We start from the raw sequence: 14,534 nt of genomic DNA, 5'->3' as shown, positions 1-14,534 counted from the left end.
ACTCTGTACTGAAGGGTCATGGGTCCTGACATTTCTATACTGCAACTTGCTTTTTTTATGACTGATATAGACACCACGTTTCAATATCATAGTTTAAATAAAGGGCAAAGTTATGCCCCAGACACGAAATTTTAACGAAGGGTAATAGCTCTGTAATTAAGGGGTTGCGGGCCCTAAACTTGGTACATTGCACATCATCTTTGTAAGATCAATGAATGCATCAAGTTTCATTATCCTACCATAAATGCAGGCAGAGTTTTAATTTACACAAGGTATTTTAACAAAGGGCAATAACTCTGTAACTGAGGGGTCGATGGCCCTGAATTCGGTACGCAAAACATTGTCTTAGAATGATCAAATTTATACAAAGTTGTGCTCAGTACAAGAGAATTTTTAGCAAAGAGTAATAGGACTACAACTGAGGGACCGAGTGCCCTGAATTTCGTACACTGCATTTTGCCGTAGTATGATCAATGCATCCACCAAGTTTCGTTATCTTTGTTCGAATGCAAGCAAATTTATGCTCCGGACATGCAATTTTAACAAAGGGCAGTAACTCTGTATATTAGGTATCGAGGGCCCTGATTTGGAACACGGTAAATTGCCTCAGTATAGCCAATGTATGCACGAAGTTATAAGATTCTTGCCTAATTGTGGGCAACGTTATGCTCCGGACACAATTTTTTAAACAAAGGGCAATAACTTTATAATTACGGGTCGAGAGTCCTGACTTAGTTACACTGCGCATTCTCTTAGTATGATCAATGTATTCACCAACCTTCATTATCCTTGTTTAAATGCAAGCAATTTGATGTTGTGTTGTAGAATAATAACTCTATAATTAAGATGTTGTGGGCCTTGAATTTGGCACACTGTACACACAAAGTCTTAACATGATCAATGTATACACCACGATTCATTACCAAAACTTAAATACAGGCAAATTTTATTTTATTTACAAACTTTCAGATTTCCAATCAATCTACATTGATTTATAAGTATATCATATGATTTAGTGAATATTGTTGGCTTGTCATATAGACGCGCATCCGGGTTGTTTTTTCTGTAGATACAAGTGCTTTGTAAAGCATTTAAGATAAATTTAACTTACAATCTCTAAACCTCATACTCTGTTTGTAATGTTCAGGAAGGTTTGGCTAAAATTCAAACCATAAACCATTTCTCAGATTTTGAAAAGCGGCATCGTGTTGTTTCATTATACATACTATGTATTCACAAGCGATGAGCGGCATTAGAGCTACGTAAAATGATGGATATGTAATTTGTCTCTAGCTGTCTATAGCTTACATTTATCAATATAAACCATAACTTGGCTAGTTTTGATTTCTGGAATAGCCAGGTCACAAGGCAAGCATTTGTCCCCAGACTAACTCAGGTCATCTGTCTCCGTTATGTCCCCTGGGTCACGGGACTTACCCTATACTGGTCACCATGCTAATACACACTACCACAGGCCATAGACATACGTTAAGATTCCAGGATTTAAAAATAATTTTTGAAGCATATTTCGATTTATATAAGAAATTAGAGTATAACCAGATAATGATAAAAAGAAACTTTACCATAGAGATGTTCAATCTTCTAGGACTCGTCAGTGATAATTAGGGTCTGAATGGTCAATACGTCGGATATTCTTAACATGTTACAGGATGAACAGAAAGGTTACAGGCCGAGGAACCGAAGTCAGTTGGCCTGGAATCATGCTTTTTCTTTTAAACACGTAATGGACATATACCTTTACAGTATTTAATTTGCTTGGTGTTATTCTTCAAGAGCATTTGATGATTGTAACATTAAAAAATCATCTACCATTGGTAAATAGGGACCTTTCTACACCGGAGATACAGCACAGATAAATGGGACTACATCTACCATTGGTAAATAGGGACCTTTCTACACCGGAGATACAGCACAGATACATGGGACAACATCTACCATTGGTAAATTGTAACCTTGCTACACCGGAGATACAGCACAGATAAATGGGACTACATCTACCATTGGTAAATAGTAACCTTGTTACACAGGAGATACAGCACAAATACATGGGACAACATCTACCATTGGTAAATAGTAACCTTGTTACACCGGAGATACAGCACAGATAAATGGGACAACATCTACCATTGGTAAATTGTAACCTTGCTACACCGGAGATACAGCACAGATACCTGGGACAACATCTACCATTGGTAAATAGTAACCTTGTTACACAGGAGATACAGCACAGATACATGGGACTACATCTACCATTGGTAAATAGTAACCTTGTTACACAGGAGATACAGCACAGATAAATGGGACTACATCTACCATTGGTAAATAGTAACCTTGTTACACAGGAGATACAGCACAGATAAATGGGACTACATCTACCATTGGTAAATAGTAACCTTGTTACACCGGAGATACAGCACATATACCTGGGACAACATCTACCATTGGTAAATAGTAACCTTGTTACACAGGAGATACAGCACAGATACATGGGACAACATCTACCATTGGTAAATAGTAACCTTGTTACACAGGAGATACAGCACAGATACATGGGACAACATCTACCAGTGGTAAATAGTAACCTTGCTACACCGGAGATACAGCACAGATACATGGGACAACATCTACCATTGGTAAATAGTAACCTTGTTACACCGGAGATACAGCACAGATACCTGGGACAACATCTACCATTAGCCATATTACCTAGAATGTCTTTGCCGTCAGTGCGTATTAATCGGGAGGTCAGTGACAGTAACCAATGGACTACTTCTCAATTCATTTTAGTTCTGCACTGGATTTGAAAAAAAGACATATGAAATCTGCTTCGGATGATATTTGAAATTAACTTTAAATTCCTTGATAACCTTTCATGGTCTTAGATTCGCCTTAAATAACATTTAAATGCACCTGTGCTGTTCTGAACTAGTTGTAAAGATATTGATTTGAGAGAGGAATGCAGTCCTCATTTCACCTTAAACATTATGCAATCTTCTATCTTCTATGTCCACTTGTCGTTGGGATAAGTACTGATTTTACACACTGATCACAATAGATGTAGCTTGCTCGTATGCAGGTGTGTATGTAAGTGACGGCATGTGTAATAGAATGCATTGTAGGTCACACCTGGTCTGTAGCGAAGTCGAGGCTACAGGCCAAGAAAGCGATAAAGATTGCATTACTTTGACAGGTTGTTCAGATGTGATGTACTGGGCAGTCATACATTAAATCAGAACCACGGCTGATGTTTTATGCCGAGGAGTGAAAATGTCCAACACATATCGTAGATTCTGCCAGATTATATATACACATGTTTTTGTATGTAGATATCAATGGATACATCAATAGTAACGAGATGATAGAAATCTATGTCTTATGCATGTATACAAGTCTAGTTAAAAATGCCCGACGGTTTCGTGGTTGTTGGCAATGTTCTCATTTGAGAGGTTGACATTACCTAATTTAAGGGATACTTACATAGAGAATGTCGTCGATGAAGTAAAAGACGATTACCCTTCCGGAACACCTGGTCTTATTTTAATTGTAATTTTTCCACGGGTCTTAGTACCAATATTTCCTTTGGTAATGCATTGCATTGGATAACGGTTTTGTTTCGATATATTCTTGACGTTTTTCTATGAAACACCGTACTGCCTGCGCATGTGTCTCAATGATAGGTAATTTTTACATACAAATCATAAATCGCGTCTTAACATATTCGAAGGGATGTACAGACAACGTTTAGCTTTGTAATATATGATAAACCGATTGCACCTTAGGAATGGCATTGCTAGAATCCAGCATCTGTTGAGATTTTGATGAATTGTATGATGTGACGTTAAAACTAACCGTCATGTTATACGTAGTTCCTCTGTTTTGCATTATAACATATCAGACAAATGGACACTTTGTTACCTTTGTTGCCAATCAAATTTAAAAAAAAAACATACACCGAATTAATTGTATTTGGCACCAGTCGAATGTAATCTCACGAAGGTACACAATCAGTAAGCGACTCCGCTACATTTGTTTTGTCACAAAATCAGTATTTTTGTCAGCATTGATCTTGTGTATTTGGTGACAATAGTAATGGAGGTTCGTGATAGTAAGTTTTAAATTCTCAAAGAAATGTTAAGTCCGTTTTGCGTTCACTAGGACTCTCGATTGTGTCTGGTTTTTCTTTTTACATCAACATTGGCCACTGTGATAAGTGTAGGATATAGCATCGATGTTCCTCTTGTTGTTTTTTGTTGATATTTTTTATGTAATGCTGACATGCCGTGTCTACCAGTCGTATTTTGATGACTTGTGGTTTGATGTTTTGTTACATACGATATCATGCAGGTTTTGTCTCATTTCGTCATGTTTCACTCCATCTCGGCAATGTTTACCAGAAGGAATGATTGGCTACCTCTGTCGTGTGACTGTAACGTCTGTATTGCTAAATTGTATACGATCTTTGCATATGCAAAGAGGCAAATCAGATCGTCTGTTTGTATTAGTAATGTTTTGAAATGCTGAAATGGCATATATGTCAATCGTCCTATGTGTTCTCCATCATGTGAAGACTAATGACAAAACACAGAAGCGAATGGCCCATTTCAGTTTAAATATAGAAAGCTACAAATTGTACATATTAGTGAATAAATCTGCATCAAACAGACGCCATTTTACAACTCGCTTGGGATCTGTTTGGTTTTTTGGAGTACGAAGGAAATTTAAACCACTGGAGATTAGTAAACATTCCAGGTGTTATAATGGGGACATCAGCTCAATATAAACTATTTCATTCAGGACGTCATAAGTAGTGGTTCCAGAAATATCCCTAATTCCTATACCGGTTTATTTTTAATATTTAATGTGACAGAACATGCTTGTGGTATCGTAGATAACTGTTGTTGTTGGAAATCGTGAATTGACTTTAAATGCTAATAAACAAAATGGCTTAGGTCATTTCCAGATCTCAAGAAATATGGTACTAGTGTTAAATTCATGCATGTGTAAGGACAGGACTGCTACCTTTGATACTGTATTTTGTTATTTTTCATTTAATGGAATATAATCCAGAAAAGGAAATATATATGTAAATCAGCAGAATTATGTGTGTCAGTATTTCACCTTTGACAAAGAGCGTTTTTATCTATGATGTCACCGGGACGAACCAATATTGTTAAACTATACTGCTCTGTATGTTATCTAATGTCAGTATGCCAGACACATTTGGTAACTTTGACACCATTTTTCATTATTCGTGATGTTTTGGTGTGTATCGATAAACGATTGTCAGGGACATGGTATCAATATTCGTAATCCATGACAAAACCAGGTCACATGGCCTATTGGTGTAATCACACGGGCAATCAGACACAAGGTAAGCTGGGGTCAAGCGTATCTCTAAAGTAACATATTCTAATACCATTCAAAAGAATTACAAAATATTGTTTTTTTTATATTATAAAACAATGTGTTATATGTTTTCTCATCAAAATGTGTTTATTATGTTAAGATTAAAATAATACTTTTATATTATGTTTAAGTGATTTGCAGGGATGTTTTCAATAGAAGAAATAAGCTCCTCTTTAGAGCATTTACTGTCATAGATCCGCATTTGTTTTGTAAAGAATCTACTTTCATTTTACGTGTACTATACCTCCTATCTTGTAGCTTTATCAAATCTGAAGTTATTACAAATCAGAACATTGCATTATTTTATATTTTGTCAACATTTCCTGTGTATGCGTACATACATTAAAGGAGGTCCACCGATTTCCCCCATTTTTGAATTAAGCTATTCATCCATTGGGTTCCTACCAAACTGACATAGTTGACAGTTGTGTCCTACAGAAGTGTGACGATTTACGACCCGAGTCTGTCATGTGTGTTACCAGGGTCAATCCGTCACCTCTGATATACACTACTACAGCTATGATGGGCGATCATGGACCATATAGTTATCATAATTACCTCGCACAGGTAAAATCAACACAGGTGTGTAAATGAGCAGGAGTTGACGGACCTATGGATTGCATAATTTGGACAGTTTAACATTGATTTGTACGAAAATCATCTTAAGTTGGTAAGTGTACTTTATATGGATTTGTAATGATTAATATGCTTTTGTAATTAACTGCTTTTATGCAAAAATACAATTACAGAAACTGCTTTTGAGCAGTGTTTATTACTTTTCTGATTACATTCTTAATAGATTTTAAATTATTTACCTTTACCTACATGTGCTGGCACCCATTTTTATCGATGAAGTGTAAAACCTTAATATCTTGTGTTATACGTTATTTGTGAACGCAAATGCTTAAGAACCTAGTCATTATTCCGTCTGTTGCCATTTGTATCAGATTTTGTTTATCTAGGAATCTTATCCTTTATAGCTTAATTCCATATTACCTCTGTGTTTTCAATCTTCAAACTTTCCATGAATATACTGACAAATGTAACATGTAAGGATTTAAATAAAAAGAAGATAGAATTTAAATGCTACTATTTCAATCATCGAAAAATTAACCGTTCCTTTTCGGAAAATCCGTCAGCGATATTTGCGATCAAATAATTAAGAAGGTAAAAATCATATCTTAATTTCCTCAATACAACACTATTTCTTAGAGTTCTTTTTATAGATGACAAGGTTTCTTATCAAGGAGTTTATATAACTTCTGGTGGTAATGAAAGCTCGTTTGTGTCTTTCGTCCAAGGCAGCTTCAACGAAATTCTCACTTACTGGATATTTGCGCTTTTATAACCTGTTTGGCATAATTTATCTTTGTCCAATTTAGGTATACGTGTTGACGTGCATAAGTAAACAAGCATCCACATACACTTCAGTATTAGATAAAAAAATGATAAAACCAGCTCTGCTATTTGGCGTTATGACATATCGTTAGTTAGGCATAATACAAATTAGAATTCAAGTGATCTTTGTACTATTTGTCTAATTGACTGAATAGTGGACAAACCCCTATACCATGTCATTTTCACTCGATTTGACAAATTTAGATTTTCCTTGATGGAGAAAAGAAAGATTTACACGGAGACACCTGAAAATATACAAGGAGAATACGACCACTTCTTATCAACAATAAACGATACAAATAGATTTTGAGTTTTTATCTAAAACACAAAATATAGAGAACGCAAAATTCACCATAATATATTGAGTGTGTAGCATAGTATATCATACAAAACCATAATTCATAACTGGTAAAATATTGGGACTGACGATTCAAGCGTTACAATTGGAGAAGTGGCATGTTATAATGCATTCTTTTTTACTAGAGGACAACACGTGGAAAATAGGCATGGCCAGAGTAACTCTCTACCTCCATAAATATATATATAAATTACTCGGTGACATATTGTCTATGGTAAACATGGTCCCATTACATATAGGTGGAGCAGGAAAACGACATTAGAACACTAACGAGGATAGAATGTGCATCGAAAATGGAACATCCGAAGTATGACTGCATGTAGGATTGTTGCCCCGGTGTGTCTGAACTCTTTTTTTTATTGGACTACAAATTCTTCGTGACTTTTCAATTACGGAAATATAGACTCTATTATAAAAAAAGAGTGCTAGAAATTAGATACCTATTTGTGAAATATGAACAGCAAAGCCCCATGTTACTGAGAAATATATTAGATGATTTCCACAATATTCTATGAAAATTATTTAGGTCACATATAATCAAGAAAGATATCGTAACATTCAACTGATTTACCTTATAATTCCTATGTGCATCCCCACAAAATAAATAAATAAATAAATAAAATAAAAAAAAAAAAATAAACAAAAATATAAAACCTACATAAATTTATGATTTTTTTTCTTTGTTTTTGTAGGTAAAAAGATTATCTGTTTATTGGCGTAAGGTATTGAATACTAAAACGGAGAAAATTAGGAAAATAAAATGCTTGCAATGCAGCCTTAAGGGACATACTTTTTTTCTTTACTTCTCCGTTTCGAAAAATGACTCTTTTCAACTACAAATGACATTTCTCCTAAGGAATAGATATGAATGATTGCCCTTCTAGGAAAGTTGAAAAAAAAACCACACAAATGAGGTACGAGATATTAGTACTTCAGATAAAACGTGTTGACATTTACATGAAATTTTTCTTCTTCTTACGACTTCATTACACTCCCTCTTTTATGTGCATATATAAACTAATATAACTTCTGTCATTGTGGGGCACCTAATATATTTCTCACTTGAAATTAAACACAACATTTTTTTCTAAGTTTACAGTGATAATATTTCATATTTATTTTACCTATTTTTGTACACAAAGGTCAGGAAATTTTGTCTACTTGGCCAGTATCTGTTCTTAGTGTGTGTCTATCCGATTCATTAGACGATGTAGGATCTCTGCAACATTGTGGATGATTCCCAGAATCTTATTGTTAGGAGAAATTCAATTAACAAACTATTTTTATGGCTCTGCTGTTAAGGAAAACTTTATGTTGTTCAACTTGCTTTCTTTACAAATCCAACAATTTTCGTATGATCAAATATGTTTAGAGTTATGTTGGATATTAAGATTACGAATGTTGCCTACTTGCCGAGAGCATGCGGAAATATTTTGATTTTGATCCCGAAAATCAAAGTTTTTATTTACGGTGTGTAATGACCTAATTATGTACATTTCGATTTACCATTTTTTCGTATAATACTATATTTTACGTTCATCTTATTAACAAGTTATCTCATTAATTTTAATGTTTGAGGAATACATATATAAAAAAAAACAACTGCTTGTAATAAAGAAGTGATGTTAATTGTTTTTAATAAAAATAACACTTTAAAGTAAATACAAGCGGATCTTTAAGATAAACCACAGAACCACACACCATAGTAGTACGAGGATAAGAAAAGAATATCAAAGCGTTAGGAACGAAATAACTAGCTAAAAAACGTATATGAGAATCCTAAGACTGATGGAAAAAAAGTGTTGTAAAAGCTGCAAAATTTGGGTAAATTTGAGTTTTAAAACTACTGTCTGATGCCTTTAGTTGCAGTTTTATATATCATCAGGTATGATCTCGTTTTGTGTTCAGTAACAATCATTTTCATCACCAAGATAACTAATTGATATATTCCTGGAATGAGACAGCCCTTTTCACTGACATAAATCAAAATGTTTTGTTTTAAATAGGTGTAATGAGTGTAATGCTTAGAAATATTTCATCTGCTGTAGGTATTTTTATGACATGACTGTCATGTTACCGAGTCAAAATTAATCAGTATGATGTAGATAGCTTGGTAAAATAGTTCTATCATCCTTGAATACCGCCATCACATGACATGAGGTGTTACGTGAAACCAAAAACCCGACAGTTGTTAGGTCTTTAGAAGCAGTTAAGGACACAAATTACTGGTAGAACGGTGAGTGTTGATAAAGTAACATTGTATTACATTCCCTTATGCTGTGCATTGCTTTTGGTATTTTAAACCTGTTACATTAATAACGTTATTTTTGCATTTTATACACTCATGGGAAACGTCATAAAATTCTTATCAACTTCTGAGTTAATAAGGTTATTCATATCAAGCAAAAATTTAAGTGAAGGATAGAAAAATAAATATCTAAAACATTGTTTAATTAATACTGCATATTGTAATTTTACACATATCAGTGTGTATACATAATGCAACAAAGGATTCTTTGAAATTTGAAAATCTACAAAAATGTACGCCTGGAATTGAAGCTTCAATGTTTCTAAACTTATCAGATTTAAATATCATTTTTCAAACGTTTCTAATCTTATTTTTTTCCGATGCAGATGTAATAACGAAACAGTTCATTGATTCAACCTTCCATAAGTTTGGTGATAAAACTGGGGTTGTAACTGTATATTAGATTTACTGATATATAACCAAATACCGGGAAAAATGAACCATTGTGGAACTGTGGCAGTTCGTACATCTGCATATGACTTTCAGAGAGGCCAGCTGAATTTGGTTCTTTCCTCATTTATATAAACCACAAGGCAACAGTAGAACAGTTGTCTCATATTTTTTTTGTTCATTCGTCCATATAAACTGACAATTAACTTTTATTGATATCAAAATGTTTCAATGTAATTATAGTTATCGTGTACTTTTAGTGTCATAGGTCATTGTTTGATGTGTATTCAATTATCATAAGGTATAAGTAATTAATATGTGTAGGAGGACCTAATTGTTTCATTACACAGATCGGTATATGATTAATGTTCGTATCAGGTAATATAAGTTTTTGAAGTATTGACATAATCAGGCCAACAGATATTTGATAGATTAATAAATCATCTATGTAGATACAAGTTCAATTATCATCTTTACATCACGGTACATATCAGTACGAGAAAATAATACCACACAATTATTAATAGTCGTTAAAAATCCTTCGACAGCGTCTTTATCAATTATCAATTTATTACTGTATATTGTACCGGCAAACTCGCAGGACTTTCACAAAGTTGTTAATTTAAAATTTTATCGGTAAGAATTTGTGTTTATGCGAAAATGATAAAAGTGTAATGAATGATCTTTTGATATACATCCCACGCATAGCAATAACCACATGTACCATTCAAAAGACATAAATTTCTGGTAGATACCCACATAAATAATCAATACAAATGACGGCCATCATGGTAGCGACATTACAAGGTTTCGGTCACCTTATAGCACTAAACCAACTGTCAATATATATGTATAATGGCATTCATTATTCCCAATAGTGGACCATACCCTCAGGCTGTAACTTATGAAACATATTTATTTACCAAGACATTGTTTGAGTCAGTCGAGTATCATGACACCTGAGACAAAATAACGGCACTTTCTCCCTTTTTTGATTTACGAAACTTAATTAAAATTTAAAAAAAAAAAAATAAAAAATTTAAAAAAACTGCATTTCATATATCCGTCTTGCAGTATGTGTGTATAACACTGATTTTTTAGTGCACGTCTGAAAACATTTACGTATTTTTTTATTCACAATCCTTATAAAAATGATAAAATTGGTGATCTTGTAACACACAGCATAAGTGTATGTAATATGGCACTTCACAAACGAAGTAAATAGGTGTATGTAAAAATGAAATTATTTGAACACCTAGTTGATAGTAAATAGTAGGTACTACAATGGTAGTTAATAGTTTTAATTCACTTTGTATTATTTATCAATGTGACTAGGTACTTTTAAGGCCTAACTGCTATCACTAATTTGCACTTTATGTTTGTTAATGATATTAATTAATTGGATGATCAACATTTACATAAATCTTCAGGTAATTCATTGCAATATGTTGCTTTAATGTTTTCGCTTGCCGTCTGCCTGTTATAAAACAAGTCAAGGTTACAAATCTGAGTAAAAGTGCGTAAGAAAAACAGCAAAATATACACGGACTTGTTAATTCAAACAACACAACCCCGAAGGAAATATGGCAAAATAAGAACTAAAAAGTATTTACATGGTTTCTGAAAGAATCAAGGAATAAAACGAGGTGTTCCGGAAGGGTAACGACTCTGCTGGTTCATCGACGACACTTGTCAAGTCAATCTTGGTCAATCCAAGTAAGATATGTCAAGTTTCCGAATAAGAACACCGTAAATAACAACGGATTCCACAAGCACTAACGATCATCCATCAAACACGTCCGAATGTCTCACAGATAAACCAGATATTTCCAAATTATACATATTTCACCTACCTCATGATTTCATTTTTTCTTTCTTTTTTTTTTATTTAGAGTTGTACGTATATGCAACATTTAATGTTATGAAATGGCGATTTCCAAATAATGATATTGGCCATCCAATTAGAGAAAATCGACTGCATGTGTTATTTTGTGCTTGAGCATGATGTGCGTTTAAGAAATTATGCCAGACAAGAAACACAAAGGAATGTTTCTGCGTGCTAGTTTTGTTCTGCTTTTTTGAATATTTTTTGTTTTGTTACAGGAAAGAAGGTGACATTTGTAAATATGGGGATCTCCATTGTGTGGATCATGCTAATGTCTATGTACGCGTTACATTCAGGTGAATAATTTTTTTCTTCTGAAAATGGTTTAAGGCTAATAGTATTACATCATTTATAAGTAATTCAGAACGTTTATGACATTTTTCTATGCGAATTTGTGTTGGAATGTACAGCATTTATAAATACTACACAACTTTCAAAATTGGCGTTGTTAACATGGTACCTTCTTAATAAAAATAGTAATAAATGATAGTTAATATTACGATTGGATGTTTGGTAACACAGCAAAGTCGTTAAAATGCATTTTCTGTTCATTTTCAGTTAAATGCGATTGTGGTGGAAAGGCAGATATCATATTTGCCATTCCAGGAAATCTTGAAATTCCCGGAGAAGAGTTTTTCCCATTTGAACGCTTTTTAGTTATGTTAGCGGATCATTTTGTTTTGAATAGTGAAAATATAAATATTGGACTAATTCTTTACGGCAGCGAACCTATCGCAATATCATATCCACAGCCTTTCAGAAACCAGGCAGCTACAAATGCCAGGATTACGCTGATGTCACAACGAAGCTTGTACGTAAATAAACTGTATGGAAGATCTGATGTCACGAGCGCTCTGACACTTATGCGTCACATGTTTCAAAACCCTGCCGGCTTCCCATTGGTCATGCCCAGACCCGGTGTGAAAAAAATTGGCGCCATATTTACTAATGGCAGAATGGAAGTTCAGGAGACTCAAGCTGTAATAAACGCAACATATGGCTTAAAAAGTGATAATGTTACCATGTACGTGATTGGTCGAGCTCCAATTGGACCAGAATTCCTGGAAATTGGTTCTGATCCTTGTAAACTCTTCTCCATGGAAAGCTTTATCGATGGCCTTCCAAGTCTCCTTCCATACTTAGGAAGCAGCATTTGTACAGGTAATTAATACAATGACGCTTTCGTTTTTAAAGTAAATGTAAGAATTTGCTTCTATTTCGCTATCATGATGTTTAAGTATTTATTGCAATATGTCAATTCAACTTTTCAAAAAGATGCTGTTCTGAACATAAACTTTGAAAATGTTTGGTCTTTCGAAAAAATATTACTTCTCATGCATATTTGGTAAATGGTATATAGTTATCATTCTGGTCTTTTCCAATCAAGAACAAAGCTCTATGCTTATTTTGTGTCTCGAGGAAAAAGAAAAATGCTGCATCTCAATTCATGTCCAGATTTGTGTATCCATTTAAGAATTTTATTGAACAACACTTTCTTGTTATGAAAACAACTGATAGTTTATCAAAAATTTCAGAACTGGAATCAACTACAAATGTTACAGAACAGAACTGCTTTCCAAGTAAGTAAATTTCATATAATTTTTGTCTCATTAGTATCAACCAAGTGATATGATGACAAAAATAGGTGATAAACCTTGTAAATACAGTTTGTAAACAATACTGAATTCTTAAATATATATGAAAAACACATCTTGAAAAAAGCATTCAAAACATTTGCTGATACAATGTATTATGGTTTACGTTTCATGCTAACCGTGTCTTTGATGGAAATACTCGAAACGTAAGCGATGCATTTAGATTGATACAGCACAGCTGGTTGTTGGAATCAGGGTACATGTATTTGGTTATGGTGATGTTAAAGTGAATGACAGGTACACAGTGTAATTCCGATGTCTTTTATCTTGACAGAGTTCTGGCAGCCTGATCCAAACCCTCCAGTCGTGTGTCCTACACTTAACGCTATGTTCCAAGATCCCTACAACTGCGCCTATTACTATAAGTGTTTTCAAAACATTCCTATCAGAGAAGCGTGCCCAGATAACATGCTGTTTGACAACAACATTAAGACCTGTAACTTGAAGGAGTCGGTGGGTTGCTTCACTCAGGTGCAGTGTCCACAACCTGTAGGACTATTTCGTCATCCATTCGACTGCACTAAGTTCGTAAACTGTTTTGACAACATCCCATATATCCAGAGATGTAATGCAATGCTCTACTTTGATGAGGAGGAACAACGATGTCGAGACAGAACAATGGTGAATTGCCCTGTTCACTAGTAGTTACTCAGGTATTCAGTGTTTGAAACATCAACAGCAAGCTTTTAACTTACTATATATAAGTTTATCATATAGCTTCGTATGCTGTTTTAACGAAACTTTTACTTTACCTCCATATATCCTATGTTAAAACGATGAAAGAAGAATGTATAACTGATATACAAAGCAAATGTTGATCTTCACATTACTGTACGAACAGTTACTGTTAAGCTGGAAATTTTCAAGGATCAAAATTTTCGCTACTTTCTGAAATAGCGGTCGAATTATATTTAAGTATCACAATCTGGGTGAACAGAACGTCTCATACACACGTGTATCATTATTTCACAGGTTCGATCTTCGCGGTCACGTTAATGTACTGTGAAGCTGCCAAAATATCATCCTCGCGAAAATAACCGGCTGCACAGTTTGTTGCCGCGGTTGATACAGACGTTTTCATTGGTCACTACATATACGTTAATCTCATATATA

At 34.2% G+C, this 14,534-nt stretch overlaps 1 protein-coding gene across 1 annotated transcript; it reads left to right on the top strand.

The window, feature by feature from the left end:
• Positions 1-12,007: 12,007 nt before the first annotated feature.
• Positions 12,008-14,063, top strand: LOC132557844 (uncharacterized). The gene is made up of 4 exons (XM_060222371.1): positions 12,008-12,062; positions 12,325-12,927; positions 13,302-13,346; positions 13,696-14,063. Exons 1-4 carry the CDS (start codon positions 12,008-12,010, stop codon positions 14,061-14,063), a joined length of 1,071 nt encoding a protein of 356 aa, XP_060078354.1.
• The last annotated feature ends 471 nt before the right edge of the window (positions 14,064-14,534 follow it).

This window comes from Ylistrum balloti, unplaced genomic scaffold (assembly GCF_031769215.1).
Source record: "Ylistrum balloti isolate Yb309-2 unplaced genomic scaffold, AGI_CSIRO_Ybal_v1 Utg370734, whole genome shotgun sequence".
NCBI lineage: Eukaryota > Metazoa > Mollusca > Bivalvia > Pectinida > Pectinidae > Ylistrum > Ylistrum balloti.
The sequence above is the reverse complement of the archived record's forward strand: the minus strand, read 5'-3'. Positions and strand labels throughout refer to the sequence as shown.

Bases quoted from the DNA above. Each gene is read 5' to 3' on its own strand.
- LOC132557844 (XM_060222371.1), top strand. From the start codon at position 12,008: ATGGGGATCTCCATTGTGTGGATCATGCTAATGTCTATGTACGCGTTA. The intron at 12,063-12,324 runs GTGAATAATTTT...GTTCATTTTCAG, and splicing joins TATGTACGCGTTACATTCAG to TTAAATGCGATTGTGGTGGA. The intron at 13,347-13,695 runs GTAAGTAAATTT...TTATCTTGACAG, and splicing joins AGAACAGAACTGCTTTCCAA to AGTTCTGGCAGCCTGATCCA.